This window comes from Ranitomeya variabilis, chromosome 1, assembly GCF_051348905.1.
Source record: "Ranitomeya variabilis isolate aRanVar5 chromosome 1, aRanVar5.hap1, whole genome shotgun sequence".
Classification (NCBI taxonomy): Eukaryota; Metazoa; Chordata; class Amphibia; order Anura; family Dendrobatidae; genus Ranitomeya; species Ranitomeya variabilis.
The window spans coordinates 305,997,406-306,016,798 of record NC_135232.1 but is presented as its reverse complement, the minus strand read 5'-3'; the positions used below and the strand labels follow the sequence as shown (position 1 = coordinate 306,016,798).

The window sequence follows — 19,393 nt, the reverse complement described above, 5'->3', positions numbered from 1 at the left end:
AGATGTAGATCTGTGTGTCATCAGCATAGAGATGATACTGAAAGCCATGAGATTCTAGGAGCTGTGCCAGGCCGAAGGTGTAAATGGAGAAGAGCAGGGGCCCTAGGACTGAACCTTGCGGGACTCCGACAGATAGGGGATGAGGTGAGGAGGTGGTGTGTGAATGGGAGACGCTGAATATCCGGTCTGTTAGGTATGATGAGATCCAGGATAGGGCCAAGTCTGATGCCAAGGGATGAGAGGGTCTGTAATAATAGAGAATGGTCCACTGTGTCAAAGGCAGAGGAGAGGTCCAGGAGGAGGAGGACAGAGTAGTGTCGCTTGGCCTTGGCGGTTAGTAGGTAATTGGTGACCTTAGTTAGGGCTGTTTCAGTGGAGTGGTGTTACCGGAAGCCAGATTGTAAGTGGTCGAAGAGGGAGCAAGAAGAGAGGTGGGCGGACAGTTCAAGATGGACGTGCTGTTCCAGTAGTTTTGAGGCATAGGAGAGAAGTGATATGGGGCGATAGCTAGATACAGAGGATGGGTCAAGAGAGGGCTTTTTGAGGATAGGTGTGATTGAGGCATGTTTAAAGCTTGAGGGGAAGACACCAGTTGTTAGTGATAAGTTGAAGAGATGGGTTAGGGTTGGGATGAAGACTGTGGTGAGGTTTGGGATGAAGTGAGATGGCATCGGGTCAAGTACACAGGTGGTGAGATGTGATTTTGATAGTAGAGTGGAGAGTCGATCTTTTGTAATGGTAGAGAGGTTGGTTTTGGAGGAGGAGGACTGGGCAGTTAGAAGAAAGGGCTCTGGGGGTTGTTGACAAAAACTCTCTGATATCAATCTTCTGCTTGAAAAATGAGGCAAAGTCTTCGGCTGAGATGAGTGGAGAGGGAGGGGGTGTTGGGGGACGGAGGAGAGAATTGAAAGTGTTGAATAGCTGTTTAGGGTTGTGAGACAGGGAGGATATGAGAGATGAGAAGCATGTTTGTTTTGCTGCAGCGAGTGAGGCCTTGAAAGAAGTGAGGGACTGTTTGAATGCGATTAAGTGCTCATTGGAGTGGGATTTTTTCCATCTCCGCTCAGCAGCCCTAGAAGCTCGCCTCAGTTCTTTGGTCATGCTGGTGTGCCAGGGCTGTCCGCTGATTTTGCGAGCTTTGGTATGTGTGAGAGGGGCAACTGATTCCAGAGCTGCAGCTATTTTGTTGTTATATAGAGCGGCAGCGTCATCCGCATTGTGTAGGGACCTTATGCCTGTAAGAGGGAGAAGGGATTCAGACAGTGAGTGTAGAACGAGGTGTTTAAGATTTCTGCGAGGGTGTGCAAGTTTGTGGGGTGGAGATTGTAGACAAGGAGTGGAGAGGGAAGAGAATGTGAGTAGATTGTGGTCAGAAAGAGGAAGAGGTGAGTTAGAGAGGTTAGATAGGGAGCAGAGGCGGGTGAAGATGAGGTCCAATGTGTAGCCATCTTAGTGAGTGGCTGCAGCAGACCATTGAGCGAGGCCAAAGAAAGTGAGAGATTGAAGCTTAGTGGCTGCTGAGAGGGAAGTGTCAATGGGAATGTTGAAGTCACCCATAATGATAGTGGGGATGTCCGCGGAAAAGAAATGAAGTAGTCAGGTGGTAAAGTGGTCAAAGAAAGTCATGCCTGACCATGGGGGGACGGTAAATGACAGCCAGTTGGAGGGGGAATAGATGCGCACAGAGTGCACCTCAAAGGAAGGGAGGGTAACAGAGGGTGGCAGTGGGATGTGGGTGAACGAGCAGTTATCTGACAGGAGAAAACCAACTCCTCCACTATGCATGCTGCTGGGGCGGGGGGTGTGGGAAAGGTGGAATCCACCATACAAGAGTGCAGCAGGAGGGGCTGTGTCAGAAGGGTTTCGGTGATGGCGAGGAAGGAAAGTTTGTGAGTAATGAAAAGATCATGGATGTAGGAAAGTTTGTTGCAGAGCGAGCGTTTCATAGACCTCCTGTTAGTAGGACTGGGGAAGTGGGGGATGGGTGAATGGGTATAAGGTTAGAGAGGAAACGGAAAGTTGTCATAGAGCGTGGATGGGAGGTAGAAATGACTGTGGGGATGTGGTGAGGAGGACCAGGATTTGGAGAGATATCACTGGCAGTGAGGAGCAGGGAAAGTGTTAGCAGGTGGGAGCAGGAGAGGGCGTGAGGTGGCTGTCTGCGCTTGGAGACAGAGGATTGTACAGTATGTTGAGGAACAGTTCAGATGAGGAGGTTAGATGGATGGGGAGGATTGAAGAAGAGATGACCAGTTCCTTACTAGGTGTAGAGAATAAGGGGGTTAGTAGAAAGTGAAGGATTATAGGGATGAGAGTGGAAACAAACAGAACCATTGTTTACAATGACTGGCCAGTTCCCTTCAGGCTCAATTCTGGAATCATAGAATGAATGTATGTATGAATGTATGCATGTATCAAAATCATACAATGTGATTTTCTGGTTTTTATTTTTAGATTCCGTCTCTCACAGTTGACGTGTATCTGCAATAAAAATTAGAGACCTCTCCATTCTTTGTAGGTGGGCAAACTTTCAAAATCTGCAGTGTATCAAATACTTATTTTCCCTGATGTATACACACATATATCGTGAATACGTTAGTGCAGGGAGAAGCCGCCACTGCAATCCTAGGTGATCCAGTCGTCATGGCTGAAATCGAGTGGCGCCGATTCTATCGCTCTTACTACATGGCTGCCAGTAACATTGCATGCGGCCATTTTGTGCCTTGTGGTACGTCACATGGCCAAACTGTAAGAAACATCAAGGGTCAAACACAGCACTTCACCGGATCATGGGGCACATGGCATTTGTGGTGCCAACAAATGAATTCTATAGGAAGGCTTCTACTCGCAATTATAGTGCCTACAGCCTCTGGCATTGTGGCTACCACAGAGGGAATACTGGCTATTAGGACTGCGGCTGCGTGAGCCCTCATCCCACCGTATGTCTACATCTCTTCACGTACAAAACCTTGCACATAGAAATAATGACGTGACGCTACAGCTACACTGCCCCCTGCCGGCAGAGCGAATGAACTTCTTGCCCGCCATTCGCTCACGCAGGAGAGGACCCTAGCAGTGAGTGCCACAGGCAGGCCACGCCCCCATCGTCTGTGCACGTGCGCAGCGCTAGTCACGTGGTGTAAACCAAGATGGCAGCGCCCACGGACTAAACGTGAAGGTAGTTTATGATTCCACTACCTGGTGTTAAAGCCACCAAGCAAGATGTCGCGATTAATCGTCAAGAATCTCCCGAATGGGGTATGTAATACTTTGTTTATTCATTAACCATGTCAATGTTCCGCCCCTTCTCGGGGCTGCCGGTGGCTCTGGTCATGCGCACGGTTCTCACGTGTAGATTTGTTTCCCTGGTTCTCACTGGCATCACTGTTGTTGGGCATCTTCTGTCACGTTACGTATCACTTCCTGGAATCTTGCATTTTAGTTCAGTAAGTTGTGTGTTGTTACTAGTGATTCTTATGTAAGACCTTCCAGGGCCGTCTGGAGAGTGAGAGGTTTTACAAAGCCAGACCCCTCATGTGCTCCTGCATTCTCCCCTTCTGATGCTGCTCAGTTACCGGCTGGTCTCTACTTTCTGCAACAGCGTAAGGTGCCGTCACAGGGGCCGGCGATCGGCTGCAGCGGTGGCTGGCGATCGGCTGCAGTAGTCATATGACCCTGTAATGTGACATCATCACTGCTGCAGAAAGTAGCGACTTGGGGCTCATTCACACTTCATTTTTTCCATCTAGTTTTTGCCATCTAGTTTTTTCACAGATAGCACAATACTTACGACACTGTTCACATCCTCAATTTGTTTGTGGTCCGAGTGGTCTGCAGAATCGCGTAGACATGACTGATTAAACCCTGCAATAAAAGTCTCTCTGTGCTTAAAGGGAACCTGTCACCCCAAAATTGAAGGTGAGCTAAGCCCACCATCATCAGGGGCTTATCTACAGCATTCTGTAATGCTGTAGATAAGCCCCCGATGTATCCTGAAAGATGAGAAAAACAGGTTAGATTATACTCACCCAGGGGCGGTCCGGTCCGGGGCCTCCTATCTTCATAGGATGACGTCCTCTTCTTGACTTCACGCTGCGGCTCCGGTGTACTTTATCTGTCCTGTTGAGGGCAAAGCAAAGTACTGCAGTGCGCAGGCAACGGGAAAGGTCAGAGGCGCCTGGCACTTGCGCACTGCAGTACCTTGCTCTGCCCTCAACAGGACAGACAAAGTACGCCTGCGCCGGAGCCACAGCATGAATACAAGAAGAGGACGTCATCGTAGGAAGATGGGAGGCCCCGGACCGGACTGCTACACCCATCGGACCCGACTGCTACACCCATCGGACCGGACTGCTACACCCATCGGACCGGACTGCTACACCCATCGGACCGGACCGCTACACCCATCGGACCGGACCGCACCGCAGCGGACCGCCCCTGGGTCAGTATAATCTAACCTCTTTCTCATCTTTCAGGATGCATCGGGGGCTTTTCTACAGCATTACAGAATGCTATAGATAAGCCCCTGATGCCGGTGGGCATAGCTCACCTTCGATTTTCGGGGTGACAGGTTCCCTTTAACAGATAGGAAGAGGTGGATATTTTTTTTTCTCATCAATTTAAAGCTGATAAAAATCACTAATGAAACTTGGTCCATTTTTTTTCCTCATACGTGAAAAAAAATCCTGATGTCTGAATGTGGGCTTACCTTTATGATACCAGGATGGAAAATCATGCCGATACAAACTGGCTTTTTTTTTTTATTCCGATGCTGTAGAATGACACTGACCACACGTCCAACAATCATACATTGATGTAATGCCGCTGGGCAAAAATGTACAAAACTCAACACAAGCTTCTTAGATTAGCCTTCAGTTAGTTGCCCCAAAACACACTAATAGTTGTTAGCACCTCGCTGTGTCGTGTAGTCTTTCCACATCTTGCACTGCACTGAGGAAGAGGAGGGGGGCGAACTAGGAATCTTCCAAAACACAGTTACCTGCCTTTCTTACTTGTGGAACGGAAATATGACAAAAACTAACTCGCTTGGGGTCTAATTGACCCTATGCAACTAATTCAAGGTTGGCATTCCATTCAGAATGTCACAGCAGACTTCTCAGTACCTTTTTATAGGCTCCTTTTTGTATCCTGCTAATCAAAAACACCTGTGCCAAAAGGGAGGAGTGCTAGTCCAAGTAAAAAAAAAAAAAAAGAGGTTTTAGACCATGCAGTATGCCAATGCTGTAGAAAAAGATATGACCTCACAAACAAAAATCATACTTTGATCTAATACTGCTGGGCCAAAATGTACAGAACTGAATACAAGGTTCTCAGTTTAACATTCTGGCTGCCACGAGAGGTGGTGAGTTCTCCTTCAATGGAAGTCTTCAAACAGAGGCTGTACAGACATCTGTCTGTTCAGGGCAGCATTGTGGCTCAGTGGTTAGCACTGCAGCTTTGCAGCGCTGGAGTCCTGGGTTCAAGTCCCACCCAGGACAACATCTGCAAGGAGTTTGTATGTTCTCACCGTGTTTGCGTGGGTTTCCTCCGGGTACTCCGGTTTTCTCCCACACTCCAAAGACATACTGATAGGGAATTTAGATTGCAAGCCCCATCGGGGACAGTGATGATGATGTGTGCAAACTGTAAAGCGCTGCGGAATATGTTAGCGCTATAGTAAAATAAAGATTATTTAATTCTGCATTGAGCAGGGGGTTGGACACTGTGACCCTTGATGTCCCTTCCAACACTAACATTCTCTAATTCTTTTTTTTTTTTCTATGTTTTACTTCTTTTTCACAATATTTGTGTCTCATGGAAAAGTTTAGTTTGCTATATTTAGGAAAAAAAAAAAGGCTTCGGTGCCTGCGTAATCACCAAGTAGTAACTGCACATCTTGGTGTCTAAGTGGACCCTGACTGCAGTTCTGACATGTCTGAATGGGGCCCAGAATGCAGGTTAAACCGCATTGTCACTACGACAGTGTCCAGTGTCCTCAAGGCAACGACTTTGGCCAGATTCACATATTCTTGCTTCGGACTGGCCATGGATTTTCTGACCAGAGCTCCAGTGCCTCTTTGATGTACTTGAGGCTTTTGAGTTCAGGTCAGGAGAGCTGTGGCCAGCCTGTACGCAAACCAAGAAACATGCATGTGTGAATCCAGCCTAAAGCTGAAGTATTTTACTTTGCCTTCTGTCTGATTCCGTAATGGCTGTAGCGGTTTCCCTGGTTTGACGTTATAGCCATCCAGGGAGGGTGTGGAGCACTTGCTGCAGAGAGCTCTTCTGGTTTAGGGATCACCTTCAAGTACGTTCAGGAGCGATGTGCGCTGGATTCAAGCTTCTCAAAGTTATATGCTGATGATAAAACCATATATAAGGTGTGTAAAACGCATTTCTGATCTCTTGTCAAGCACTGTCAGCAGTTTAACAGGATCAGAACTGCTGCAGTGTAAGCCAATCCATGAATGCAGTTAAGGGCAGTTGTCCACAACTGTGATGTTGATGAAATATCCCAGTGATTGGTCATCCTTATCATATAGGTGGGAATCTGACATTTGCACCAATCAGCTGTTGCCAGTTCTGATAGTGGGCAGATGTAATCAGTGTATGGCACTCTGTTGTAGCTGCCATAGCTGGGTACAGGGTCTACAGAGCCATGCTGGACCCTCGCTGATCTGAGGCTGATGACCTATACAAAGTCAACTATCATAAATGCACCATAATAAACTGCTTTATTTATTGTAATATATTTAATGTACCTAAGCTGGAAAAAAAAAAGCGGTCATATACCTTCCAGCTTTTTGAATGGTCAGTTTTGATTCATTGTATAAAAGAAGCATTTTTTTAATCAATATCAACATTTTTTCCTATTATGCTCCATTCCCATGATGAGCTTTTGCTGAGATTTTCTGCACCCATTAAGTAAAATGGCTTACTTTAATTATTTCTAAAATACACAACATAAAAAACTCACCAAAAACTCATGGTGGGGATCTAGCCTAACACAAATATTATCTTTCTCCTACGTATCATTGGGGGACACAGGACGAATGGGTGTTATGCTGCTGCCACCAGGAGGACACTAAGTTAAACACACACAAAAGATTAACTCCTCCCCTGCAGTATACACCCACAGGCTGGACAATCCAGAGCCAGTTCTTACTTAGTGTCTCAGGAGGCACTTGGGTCCTCAGGACCCCACCGATTTTTGTTTTTAACGGAAGGGAGCGACAGGCAAATTTTCAGCTCTGATCTCTCCCGCACCAACAACGGGCAAGTACATGGAGCGTTCCTCCTGTATCCTTTCCCGCGACGATGGATGCCAGCCCTGGCTCACTTTCCAGTGTGGCGACGGTTCCTTAGCGTTCCGATCTCCCTCCCTCCCTGTCAGGCGACCACGGGGACTAATCATCCACCTAAGTTTCCTGGAGCCAGGGCACAGCCGGACAGAATGCCATGGCGTCCGTGCAGCCGCCCACTGCATCACCACTGAACATAGCGGATGTTGCACGGCGGCAGAAGCTCTCCACCCTCTCCCTACTAAGGTGAAGGTGGATGGAGCATCGGCCCCATCGCACAAGGTAAGTGCGGGGGCCGACCAGCTGACAGGGGACCGCCCGTTCAGGGATCCCTTATCCTCTTTCTAATGCGGCGCTGCAGCCGCGGGGCAGCTTTATATTGGAGGCATGGCGGGCAATCCGGCGCTCTGTTAGGGCGGTGGCACAGTTTACCGGCCCTGGGCCGGACTCCAACACGGACAATCAGACTCCCTCCCTCATACAGCAGGATGGCGGTGGCAATGGCAGCGTTCCGACGCGCATAGCAGGGAATCCACCGCCCGCCCACGACACGCCCCCCTCCCTCTCTCTCTCTCTCTCTCTGGGCGCTTCTCGTTCCCGAGAAGCGCCCTTCTCACATCTCGGCGGCCATCTTGGACCAGGAAGTGCGCTGGCGGCTCTGCAGCACCACAGCGCACAGGACTTCAGGATCTCCCTGCCAAGCACCGCAGAACTTGGTGAGACGCACTCAGTAGGATTGTCTCTTCCCCTGCCAGTACGCTCACTTTATGGCAAAGATGTCACAGTCTAAGCAAAAACGGACTGGAAAGACCCACTCTGTTATTTTTGCTGTGTGCACCTCCTGCAAGGTATCTCTGCCCCGAGGTCACACTACCCCGCTGTGCTCCGCCTGCGAAATGTCTGCGGCACAGGATACTCCGGCCTCTGACCCGGAATGTAGTGAGCCTAGTACCCCCGCATGGGCGTCCTCCCTTGCTCGATCTGTGGCATCCTTGGAAAGGACGATACAGTCCCTCCGTGACCCGTCCCTTACCCAGGGCGCTTCCACGGATGATGTAACGCGGCCTAAAAACCCCTCTCGGCCTAGAGGTCGTACCGTTTCCAGAAGCCCTCTCTCATCTAGAAAGAAGTCCAGGGTAATATCTCCGGTCCGTGATCAGCCCTCCGGCTCAGAGAGCGAAGTCTCTCGTCACTCATCCCCAGCTCATAGCAGGGAATCCTTTCTGGACGACGCATCCAGCGTGTCCTGTTCCCCAGAGTATCGTCACGACCAAGAGACCCTAGATTCTCTCATAGACTCGGTAAGTCAGACGCTACAGTTAGAGGAGGAAACCCCGTCCAAGGCGGTTCATCCCGTGTCATTCGGGCGAACCACAAAGGCTCATAGATTTTTTCCTACGCATCCTCAATTCAAGGACATTGTCGATCTCCACAGAGTCCGTCCGGATAAACGCTTCTCAGGTCAGAAGGCTATGCAATTGAAGTATCCGTTTGCTCAGGACCTTGCTAAGGAGTGGTCTCAGTCACCCTCCGTGGACCCGCCAGTGTCGCGGCTAGCCACCAAGGCGGTTCTATCCTCCTCCGAGGGCGCGTCCATCAAGCATCCCACTGATAGACAAATTGACCAGATGGCTCGCTCGGCTTTTGAAGCTTCCTCGGCTTCTCTCTTCCCTTCTTTTGCCGCCACATGGGTTGCAAAAACCATGACCCATTGGGCCGAGTCTTTAGCCTCTACAGCACTACACGCCGACTTACCCCCCGAGGTTTCACACCTGGCCACTCAGATTGCCAGAGCGGGGGACTTTGTAGTTTCCGCATCCTTAGACGCGGCCAACTGTGCCTCACAGGCAGCGGCCAATGCTGTCACGATCCGCAGATCCCTTTGGCTCAGGGACTGGAAAGCGGACTCAGGATCCAAAAAATCTCTCACGTCCCTTCCATACCAGGGCGAACGCCTTTTTGGGGACAAACTAGATAAAATAATCGCAGACTCCACAGGGGGAAAGAGCAAATTCCTTCCCCAGCAACGGACCTTTCGCCCCTTTCGCAACCAACAGGGCCGAGGCCGATATTTCCGTTTCGGCTCCAATTGGTCCAATCCTCCCTCCGCGCCACCCGGCGCCGGGAGAGGTCAGCGCAAGGACAGAACCTCCCAGCCATCTTACAAACCTTCTCCCTCTTGGAGAGGCAGACCCAGACAACAGGGGTCCAGGGGGCCCAGACCTAACAGGTCTCCACCTCAATGACTCTTGGCAGACGCCAAAGGACACCGACAGAGTTGGCGGCCGCCTACTCTTCTTTCGGGACGCGTGGCTCTCGGTAGTTCCCGACCGATGGGTCCGCGAACTGGTATCCTTCGGTTACAAGATAGAGTTTGTCTCTCTTCCCCCATCTCGTTTCTTCCAGTCCCCTCCTCCCAGAGCAAGGGTCCGTCAGTATTTTCAGGCCATAAGATCGCTATGGGAAGACGGGGTCATCATCCCGGTACCTCAGAACGAGAGGTACCAAGGTTTCTCTTCCAATCTTTTCATTGTACCAAAGAAGGACGGCTCAGTACGTCCAATATTGGACCTCAAGCTCCTCAACAAGTACGTCCGTGTACGTCAATTCCGTATGGAGTCCCTCCGCTCGGTAATTGCCTCTCTGGAAGAGGGCGAGTTCCTTGCATCTCTAGATGTTCAAGACGCTTACTTGCACATTCCCATCCTACCGTCTCATCAGCGCTTCCTCCGCTTCGCGGTCCAGGGGCACCATTTTCAGTTTGTCGCCCTACCTTTCGGGCTGGCCACTGCTCCTCGGGTGTTCACCAAGGTCATGGCAGCTGCCGTGGCCATTCTACATGCTCGAGGCATAGTGGTGTTGCCCTACTTGGACGACATCCTCATAAAAGGCCCCTCTTTCCGGTCCTGTTCAGAAGCGGTAGACGTCACTATAAATACCTTTTTGCGCCTGGGCTGGAAAATCAATTTCAAAAAATCTTCCCCAGTCCCGGCCCAAACCATATCCTACCTGGGAATGATCTTAGACTCCTCTCAGGGTCTAGTACTTTTGCCTCCGGAAAAGGTATCCACTCTTCAGAGAGAAGTCCGGAAGCTTACTCAACCTCGCTCTCACTCCCTACGCTTCTCCATGAGGGTACTCGGCAGGATGGTGGCGGCAATGGAGGCAGTGCCCTTTGCGGTTTTTCACCTCCGTCCCTTACAACACGCCATTCTGGCAGTATGGGACAGGAATCCCGCCTCGCTCGACCGCCGTCTCATTCTCTCTCGCCCAATCAGACAGTCCCTCAGGTGGTGGACCAAGAGGTCCTCCCTGACTCGGGGGAAGTCTTTCCTTCCGGTGCACTGGCTGGTTGTCACAACGGACGCCAGTCTCTTCAGCTGGGGTGCAGTGTTCCAGCGCCACTCGACTCAGGGTCGCTGGTCTCCGCAGGAGTCCCAGCTGCCCATCAATATCCTAGAGATTCGGGCAATCAGACTGGCTCTCCATCATTTTCAGCCGTTCCTCTCCGGCCGTGCGGTCAGAGTCCAGTCCGACAACGCCACTGCGGTAGCCTACATCAACCGCCAAGGGGGCACTCGCAGCAAGGCGGCCATGGTCGAGGTGACGCTAATTCTCCGCTGGGCCGAGACACATCATTCCATACTCTCAGCAGTTTTTATCCCAGGCGTGGAAAACTGGGAAGCGGACTTTCTCAGTCGCCACAGCCTCGATCCCGGAGAGTGGTCTCTCCATCCCGCAATCTTTCACCAGATATGCTCTCGATGGGGGACCCCGGACGTGGACCTAATGGCATCTCGCCTCAATTGCCAGGTTCCCGTCTTCATGGCCAGGTCTCACGACCCCTCAGCCTTCGGAGCCGACGCTCTCGTCCTCTCATGGCAGGGTTTCAGACTCCCATACATCTTTCCCCCAATTCCTCTTCTGACAAAGGTGATCAGGAAGATCAAGGCAGAACGGATCCCAGTACTTCTCATCGCTCCGGACTGGCCGCGCAGGACATGGTATGCCGAGATGGTTCAACTGGTCTCAGACGTACCTTGGAGGCTGCCGAGTCGCGCAGACCTCCTGTCTCAAGGGCCCATTTACCACCCGAACTCAGAGGCCCTGTGTTTAACGGTGTGGCCGTTGAGTCCTGGGTACTGAGGCAGAAGGGGTTGCCCCAGACGGTGATATCTACCATGCTCCGCGCACGCAAGCCTTCTTCTATGCGCATCTACCACCGCGCCTGGAAGGCATACTTCGCCTGGTGCAGGAAGCGGGGACGTTTCCCCCTCCGTTTTTCTATCCCTCACATTTTGGAATTCCTCCAATCAGGCGTAGACTTGGGTCTTGCTCTCAGCTCTCTTAAGGGCCAAATTTCTGCTCTCTCGGTTCTTTTTCAGAGAAAGATTGCAAACAGATTGCAGGTCAGGACCTTCATCCAGGGTGTTTCTCATATGGCTCCGCCTTACAGGATGCCCTTGGAACCATGGGACCTGAACCTAGTTCTCTGTGCTCTTCAAGAGCCCCCCTTTGAGCCCTTGCATGAAGTGTCTTTGCTGTTCTTGTCTTGGAAGATTGCCTTCCTCGTGGCTGTCACGTCTATTAGACGTGTCTCTGAGCTGGCAGCTCTGTCGTGCCGACCTCCTTTCCTCGTGTTCCACCAGGACAAGGTGGTTCTGCGGACATGTCCGACTTTTCTTCCGAAGGTCGTTTCCTCCTTCCATCTTAATGAGGAGATTGTCCTTCCCTCACTGTGCCCTGCTCCTTCCCACCGCACGGAAAGGGCGCTCCACACTCTGGACTTAGTGAGGGGTCTCAGACGTTACGTCTCCAGGACTGCGTCTCTCCGTAGGTCAGACGCCTTGTTCGTTCTTCCGAAGGGGCCACGGAAGGGACTACCCGCTTCCAAGGCCTCCATTGCCAAGTGGATTCGTTCCGCCATCCAAGAGTCCTACCGTGTCAAGGGTCACGCCGCACCTCCGGGGATCAAGGCTCATTCTACCCGGTCAGTCGGCGCGTCCTGGGCCATCCGGCACCAGGCATCGGCAGCACAGGTCTGCAAGGCTGCTACATGGTCCAGTCTACATACGTTCACGAAGCACTACCAGGTGCACTTTCAGGCTTCGGCAGACGCTTCCGTCGGTAGGCGAATCCTACAAGCGGCTGTGTCTCATCTGTAGTTTGTAGGCTCGCTCAGCATTTATAACTTCTGGTGACCCACCCAGGGACTGCTTTGGGACGTCCCATTCGTCCTGTGTCCCCCAATGATACGTAGGAGAAAAGGAGATTTTTGTGTACTCACCGTAAAATCTTTTTCTCCGAGTCATCATTGGGGGACACAGCACCCTCCCTGTTAGCCTAGTTGGCTCAATTGTTCTTTTCAGTCTGTGTTTTGACTATGACATGTTTTCTGTTTAACTGGCTTACTCCTACTGCTTTGTTACCGAACTGGCTCTGGATTGTCCAGCCTGTGGGTGTATACTGCAGGGGAGGAGTTAATCTTTTGTGTGTGTTTAACTTAGTGTCCTCCTGGTGGCAGCAGCATAACACCCATTCGTCCTGTGTCCCCCAATGATGACTCGGAGAAAAAGATTTTACGGTGAGTACACAAAAATCTCCTTGTTTACATTTTATGGTCCAAATTTAGTTACGCATTCATTTTATAAATTGGGGCTAATGTTCTGTTAGAAACTAGACCAGGGGGCCACAATCTGTAGCCCATGGGCCACATGTTGTCCGTGGTGCAATACTGTGCAGCCCCCAACCACATGGACTGAAAAATGCATGAAAGATTAATGCTATGTGAGCAGCCACACACAGAATAGCAGTGGCAAGTACTAATGGCACACTGTCTAGACATCTCTGGATGTTTCATACATCAGGAGAATGGGGTCTTAGCACCCAACAGGCACTCTGGAAAGCTGTACGTGAGTTAGGTGGCCTTCCTTACCTCCACTCTAGTTTGTGAGAATTGTGAAACATTAGACAGTACGCAAGTAATCCATGACCTATTGTAGAGTAAAGGCCCCGTCTCACATAGCGAGATCGCTGCTGAGTCACAAGTTTTGTGACGCAACAGCGACCTCAGTAGCGATCTCGCTATGTGTGACACGTAGCAGCGACCCGGCCCCTGCTGTGAGATCGCTGGTCGTGTCGGAATGGCCTGGGCCGTTTTTTGGTCGTTGAGGTCCCGCTGACATCGCTGAATCGGTGTGTGTGACACGGATTCAGCGATGTCTTCACTGGTAACCAGGGTAAACATCGGGTTACTAAGGGTACTGTCACACAGTGCCATTTTCATCGCTACGACGGTACGATTCGTGACGTTCTAGCGATATCGTTACGATATCGCTGTGTCTGACACGCAGCAGCGATCAGGGACCCTGCTGAGAATCGTACGTCGTAGCAGATCGTTTGGAACTTTCTTTTGTCGCTTGATCACCCGCTGACATCGCTGGATCGTTGTGTGTGACACCGATCCAGCGATGTGTTCGCTTGTAACCAGGGTAAACATCGGGTAACTAAGCGCAGGGCCGCGCTTAGTAACCCGATGTTTACCCTGGTTACCATCGTAAATGTAAAAAAAACAAACAGTACATACTCACATTCCGGTGTCTGTCCTCCGGCGTCTCAGCTTCTCTGCACTGTGAGCGCCTGCCGGCCGGAAAGCGAGCACAGCGGTGACGCGGTGACGTCACCGCTCTGCTTTCCGGCTATGGTGCTTACACAGTGGAGAGAAGCAGAACGCCGGGGGACAGACACCGGAATGTGAGTATGTACTGTTTGTTTTTTTTTACGTTTACGCTGGTAACCAGGGTAAACATCGGGTTACTAAGCGCGGCCCTGCGCTTAGTAACCCGATGTTTACCCTGGTTACCCGGGGACTTCGGCATCGCTCCAGCGCCGTGATTGCACAGTGTGACCGCAGTCTACGACGCTGGAGCAATAATCATACGACGCTGCGACGTCACGAATCGTGCCGTCGTAGCGATCAAAATTGCACTGTGAGACAGTACCCTAAGCGCAGGGCCGCGCTTAGTAACCCGATGTTTACCCTGGTTACCAGCGTAAATGTAAAAAAAAACAAACGGTACATACTCACCATCTGATGTCCGTCAGGTCCCTTGCCGTCTGCTTCCCACACTGACTGAGCGCCGCAAAGTGAAAGTGAAAGTACAGCACAGCGGTGACGTCACTGTTGTGCTGTGCTCTCACTGTACGGCGGTACTCAGTCAGAGCAGGAAGCAGACGGCAAGGGACATGACGGACATCAGATGGTGAGTATGTACTGTTTTGTTTTTTTTGGTAACCAGGGTAAACATCGGGTTACTAAGCGCGGCCCTGCGCTTAGTAACCCGATGTTTACCCTGGTTACCCGGGTGCTGCAGGGGGACTTCGGCATCTTTGAAGACAGTTTCAACGATGCCGAAGTCGTTCCCCTGATCGTTGGTCGCTGGAGAGAGCTGTCTGTGTGACAGCTCCCCAGCGACCACACAGCGACTTACCAACGATCACGGCCAGGTCGTATCGCTGGTCGTGATCGTTGGTAAATCGCTATGTGAGACGGGGCCTTAAGTGTGACGGTACCCTAAGGTGCACTCATCACCTCTTCTAAGTAACTTGCCAGTTAACTTTTTTGTTTGTTGACTGTCTAGTTCTTTTTGCAACTTGAAGGGAAGCTGTCAAGAATATAAAATGGTATTTACCAGCCATAGTGGTAATCTGCAGACAAGTACTGTGTTAAATATGTGGAGATGTCAAATTGGAAGAGTAGCTGCAGGGGGAAAATGAAGTTACATTGTGCCTGAAGTCGCTAGCTTCCAGTCATTGGGGTAACTCTGTGGGCTGTGAACAGTCAGGACTCATCTAGGGAGCACACTGTAATCGTGTATAAACTAGTAGATAGTGATGAGCGAATATACTCGTTACTCAAGATTTCCCGAGCATGGCCGGGGGCCCACCGAGTATTTTTTAGTGCTCGGAGATTTCGTTTTTCTTGCCGCAGCTGAATGATTTACATCTGTTAGCCAGCATAAGTACTTGTGGGGGTTGCCTGGTTGCTAGGGAATCCCCACATGTACTTGTGCTGGCTAACAGATGTAAATCATTCAGCTGCGGCAATAAAAACTAAATCTCCGAGCACTAAAAATACTCGGAGGACCCCCAAGTATGCTCGGTGAATCTCGAGTAACGAGTATATTCGCTCATCACTACTAGTAGACACCTGAGAATGAGCACACAAGCTGAATATCGATGTTTTCATGTGTATACATTTTGCACATTTTGAAAAAATAGATTGTTTGCATATACTGTATACCCCTGTTCTGCTCATTTTAAAGTGCTGGGGCTTTATTTTTTATGGATTTTCGTTAAAGGGGTATTCCCATCTCCAAGATCATATCCCTATAGATGTAATAATACTAAGAATATTAGCATATACCTTTAATTAGAAATGTAGTATAGTTATTCTGATTCGCTATGTTGCTTACCCCATGTGCAGGCATTGCTGTAGGTCAGGTATCCATGGCCACGACTACTCATATACGGTAGTAACAGTTGTCATTGGTCGTAACTATGGATACCCAAGCTACTGCAGTGCCCTCCACATAGTGTAAGTGACAAAGTGAATCAGAAGAACTATACTACATTTCTAAGTTGAGGTATTTGCTAATATTATTACATGTACTGCATATTGGGATAGGATCTTGGAGACGGGAATACCCCTTTAATAGTTTCAGTGGCACTGATGGGCACTATTTAGGATGAGCTCTTTTCTCTGATCGCAGACTCATCCATTCCAGTTCTCTTATACTCCGGTGTAAAACTATTTTCCATTTTCATAACACAAGGTCTTTTAATAAAAGCACAGACGTTGGGCTTCATTCATAACATGGTGTTTTATTTATTTTTTGTAAAGATGAAAGAAGATCGATTCCGAGAGTTGTTTGCGGAGTTTGGCAATTTAACCGACTGCACCCTGAAATATACAAAGGATGGGAAATTCCGGAAATTTGGCTTCATTGGATTTAGCACAGAAGATGAGGCTAAAGCCGCTCTTAGCCACTTCAACAAGAGCTTCATTGACACATCCCGTATTTCTGTGAGTAAGCCAGACAGGTGCTGGGGAGTGGTAAGGATACATTTTTTAACGTAGTCACTTTATTTCCTCTTTCCTTAAAGGTGGAGCTTTGTAAATCATTTGGTGATCCCACGAAAAGTAGACCATGGAGTAAGTACTCCCAAAGTAAAAGCAAGGACGTCATAAAAAATGAGGATGGGGCACATGCAAAAACGGAAGAAAAAAAGGTAAAGTAAAAGAAGTAAGCTGACAGTATGCATTATGTTAATAGACAAACACCTACCCTACCACCGGAACCTTCTGATAGGGCTGCATGTGTGTTCCTAATTCCATAGTAGCTCTAAGTAACACCATGGTCATCCTCAAACAAATTAAAGGGGTTGTTCACTTTCAGTACAGTGGGCCCCAAACTCTTGTAAAATATCTAAAATGACAAACTCATCAGGTCTGAATTCTTTTTATGTTGTGAAATCTGTTGACAGATATAAAATAAAAATAAGTTGATTGCACAAGTACTTTGTGTTATCCATACTTAATAGAATTAATCTTTTTTTGTAGGCACAGAAAGAGCAAAATTCTGTTTTGGGAGATGTAAGTATTCTCTATTTGTTTGATTATAAAGGAAATTGCATTGTATTATTAAAAGGGAGTCTGATTTCACTTCAATGAATATAATATACTGCTGTTTGATCTGCAGCTGGAAAAGGACAGTGGCTTCAAGGAATTTCTGAATGTTCACCAAAGCAGGAGCAAGGCCGCTACATGGACTAATGACACAATGGTTGAGCCTATAGAAAAGGTGAAGAGCCGTTCCCAGGATGACTACCTCAACTTTGATTCTGAATCGGAGCAAGATTCTGGGGATGAGGACGGTGAGGAAAACACCGGTATGAACTAGTTATATCTGCATACTTACTATTTGCACAAACCTAACTGCAAACCTTGAAAAATTGGGAGTAAAGAACTTCTTAGATTTGGTTTACGGCAACATACAGTCTAGTAGATGACTTTTGTGTGTGATTTGGGAGTTTTAGGTATTTCCATTATTTCTATCATATTTTTAAGCTATAAGCTTAAAAAGTGCAGACACTAAAGTGTCCATCATAGTGCTCCTTTACACACTTTAATTTTGCACATTGCCATTCAAATAATGACCACCAAAATGGAAATCCTGATTTGTATGTTATTTTACATAAGAAATGGCAAACCTACAGCATTAAGATTTGAATCCATTTCTGCTTATTTACAGATGAGAAGGTAGCTTTGCAATCAGAGATTTCTGACATGGACTACCTCAAATCAAAAGTAGTGAGTGAGCCCTCCACCGTAACATCTGGGGCTAAAGAGGAGAAAGCTGCCGACCAGGAGAAAACGGATGCCAAGAGTAAAGTTGTTGGGTCTTCTGAGAAGAGCAAACCAGGAAAGAAAGAGGTAAGCGATGTATTTTCTTTATAAATGGTGAGTGCTCCATTCATACCTACAGTTCTACCATCTACACTTCTCATATCATCCCACATATAAGTTCTAGCTATTCAACATAATCTCTCCACCCTCACAGTTCTATCTGCTGGAACCATAGTGATAAATTGTAAACAGTAATAAATTAGCAGAGCGTCCTGCTGGGTATGAGGACCCCTGAGCTGCTTAGCTACAACAAGAGATGCAATAGATTGGGTCCAGTTGATTACATGATCAACTTGTCTCTTCAGAGAAGAAGACGACTAGAACTCTAGTGCCACAAAGTGGAAGTAACAGTTTGAAAAGTCAATATGAACTCTTTAACTAGCAGGCCTGGCATGTCACTCTCTACAAGGAGAAACGGTGTCCTCACACTCCAGTCATAAGCCTCTCGTAAAGCCAAATCAAATCTCACTAACGAGGAGCATCACCCTGAAACACCATGTCTGCAAATTGAGATTCTGGTTCAGCTTTTATCCTAAGTTATTTTGAAAGGCTCGTTAAAGGGTCGATATTGACTTTTAGGGTTGTTACTTCCAGTAGGTAGCACTAGAGTTCCAGTCCTCTTCCTCTCTGTAGAGGCAATTTTCATATTTAATTTCCCAGAGAAGCATTGCATAGCTTATAAGCTTCCTCGCACTGGTATGCCAGGCTTGGCATGTCACTCTCCTCAAGGAAAAATGTTACCCATTAGAGCCCAGTTGTTTGCAGGCATTCTTCACACCTATATTGCTTAAGCTGAAAGAGTATACCCCAGGCCATTGATGTGTGATGGTGAGAAGTCCAGAGTGTCACAGCAGTAAAAGACCCTTTTCACGTGTCCTTATTTCAAATACATGTTTCATCAAGACCAGCGTTTTTTTTTTGGTTTTTTTTGCCGATCTTGAGGATGTGGCAGAACGAAGAGTAAGGTGCATGATTCATTAAAAGGCGCATGCAGGTGAGGCGTGAAGTGGTGTGCATGTCTGTGTGCGCCTCACCATGAATCTTACTCGACCTATGGACAGGAGTAAGATTTATGGTGCAAGGAATGCCACTGCTCTGCGCGATTGTGACAAGCAGGGGTCACCATGGCACCATCCCATAGAGACTCGTCCACTTTGTGGCAGCTGGGCAAAAATGACGTGAAAACAGCAACAGTCAATAAATGTATGTATGTACTTTGCTCTGTTCAAACCGCTGAGTAGATTAGATTCAATTCATAACAATGAATGTGTTTTACACCTCCAAAATGCCAGTCTTGATTTCATTGCTATGCATGTAATTAAGCGCCTACTTTTTTTCCTTCAGAAACCACCTGTTTTGAATGAGCCTACGACCCCTTATACTGTCAAACTGAGAGGAGCACCATTCAATGTAACAGAAGTAGGTTTTGTACATCACATGGTTAACGTTTTCTTCCACAAAAATGTGATACTCCACCCAATGCAATTAAGCATTATGGTCCCTCTATACAATTCATAGCAATACATTTGCCTTAGGATTTTACAGGATTCTTCAGATTTTCTGTGTAGTGTCTTCTATACAATATGTTGCAGAATTCTTCCAGATTGTTGCTGTGTATATCATC

At 48.4% G+C, this 19,393-nt stretch overlaps 1 protein-coding gene across 2 annotated transcripts in view; it reads left to right on the top strand.

Annotated features, from left to right (window-relative positions):
- The first annotated feature begins 3,100 nt into the window (after nucleotides 1-3,100).
- Nucleotides 3,101-19,393, top strand: part of RBM19 (RNA binding motif protein 19) — a 105,839-nt gene continuing 89,546 nt past the window's right edge. Inside the window, exons 1-7 of one of the 2 annotated variants that reach the window (XM_077296440.1) lie at nucleotides 3,101-3,258; nucleotides 16,204-16,386; nucleotides 16,467-16,592; nucleotides 16,924-16,956; nucleotides 17,063-17,237; nucleotides 17,615-17,796; nucleotides 19,114-19,188. In XM_077296440.1, the coding sequence (XP_077152555.1) occupies nucleotides 3,223-3,258; nucleotides 16,204-16,386; nucleotides 16,467-16,592; nucleotides 16,924-16,956; nucleotides 17,063-17,237; nucleotides 17,615-17,796; nucleotides 19,114-19,188 (810 nt within the window). In that variant the 5' untranslated portion in view covers nucleotides 3,101-3,222. Of the gene's footprint in view, nucleotides 3,259-16,203; nucleotides 16,387-16,466; nucleotides 16,593-16,923; nucleotides 16,957-17,062; nucleotides 17,253-17,614; nucleotides 17,797-19,113; nucleotides 19,189-19,393 lie in introns of both variants that reach the window. The other variant, XM_077296431.1, reaches the window with a different exon arrangement.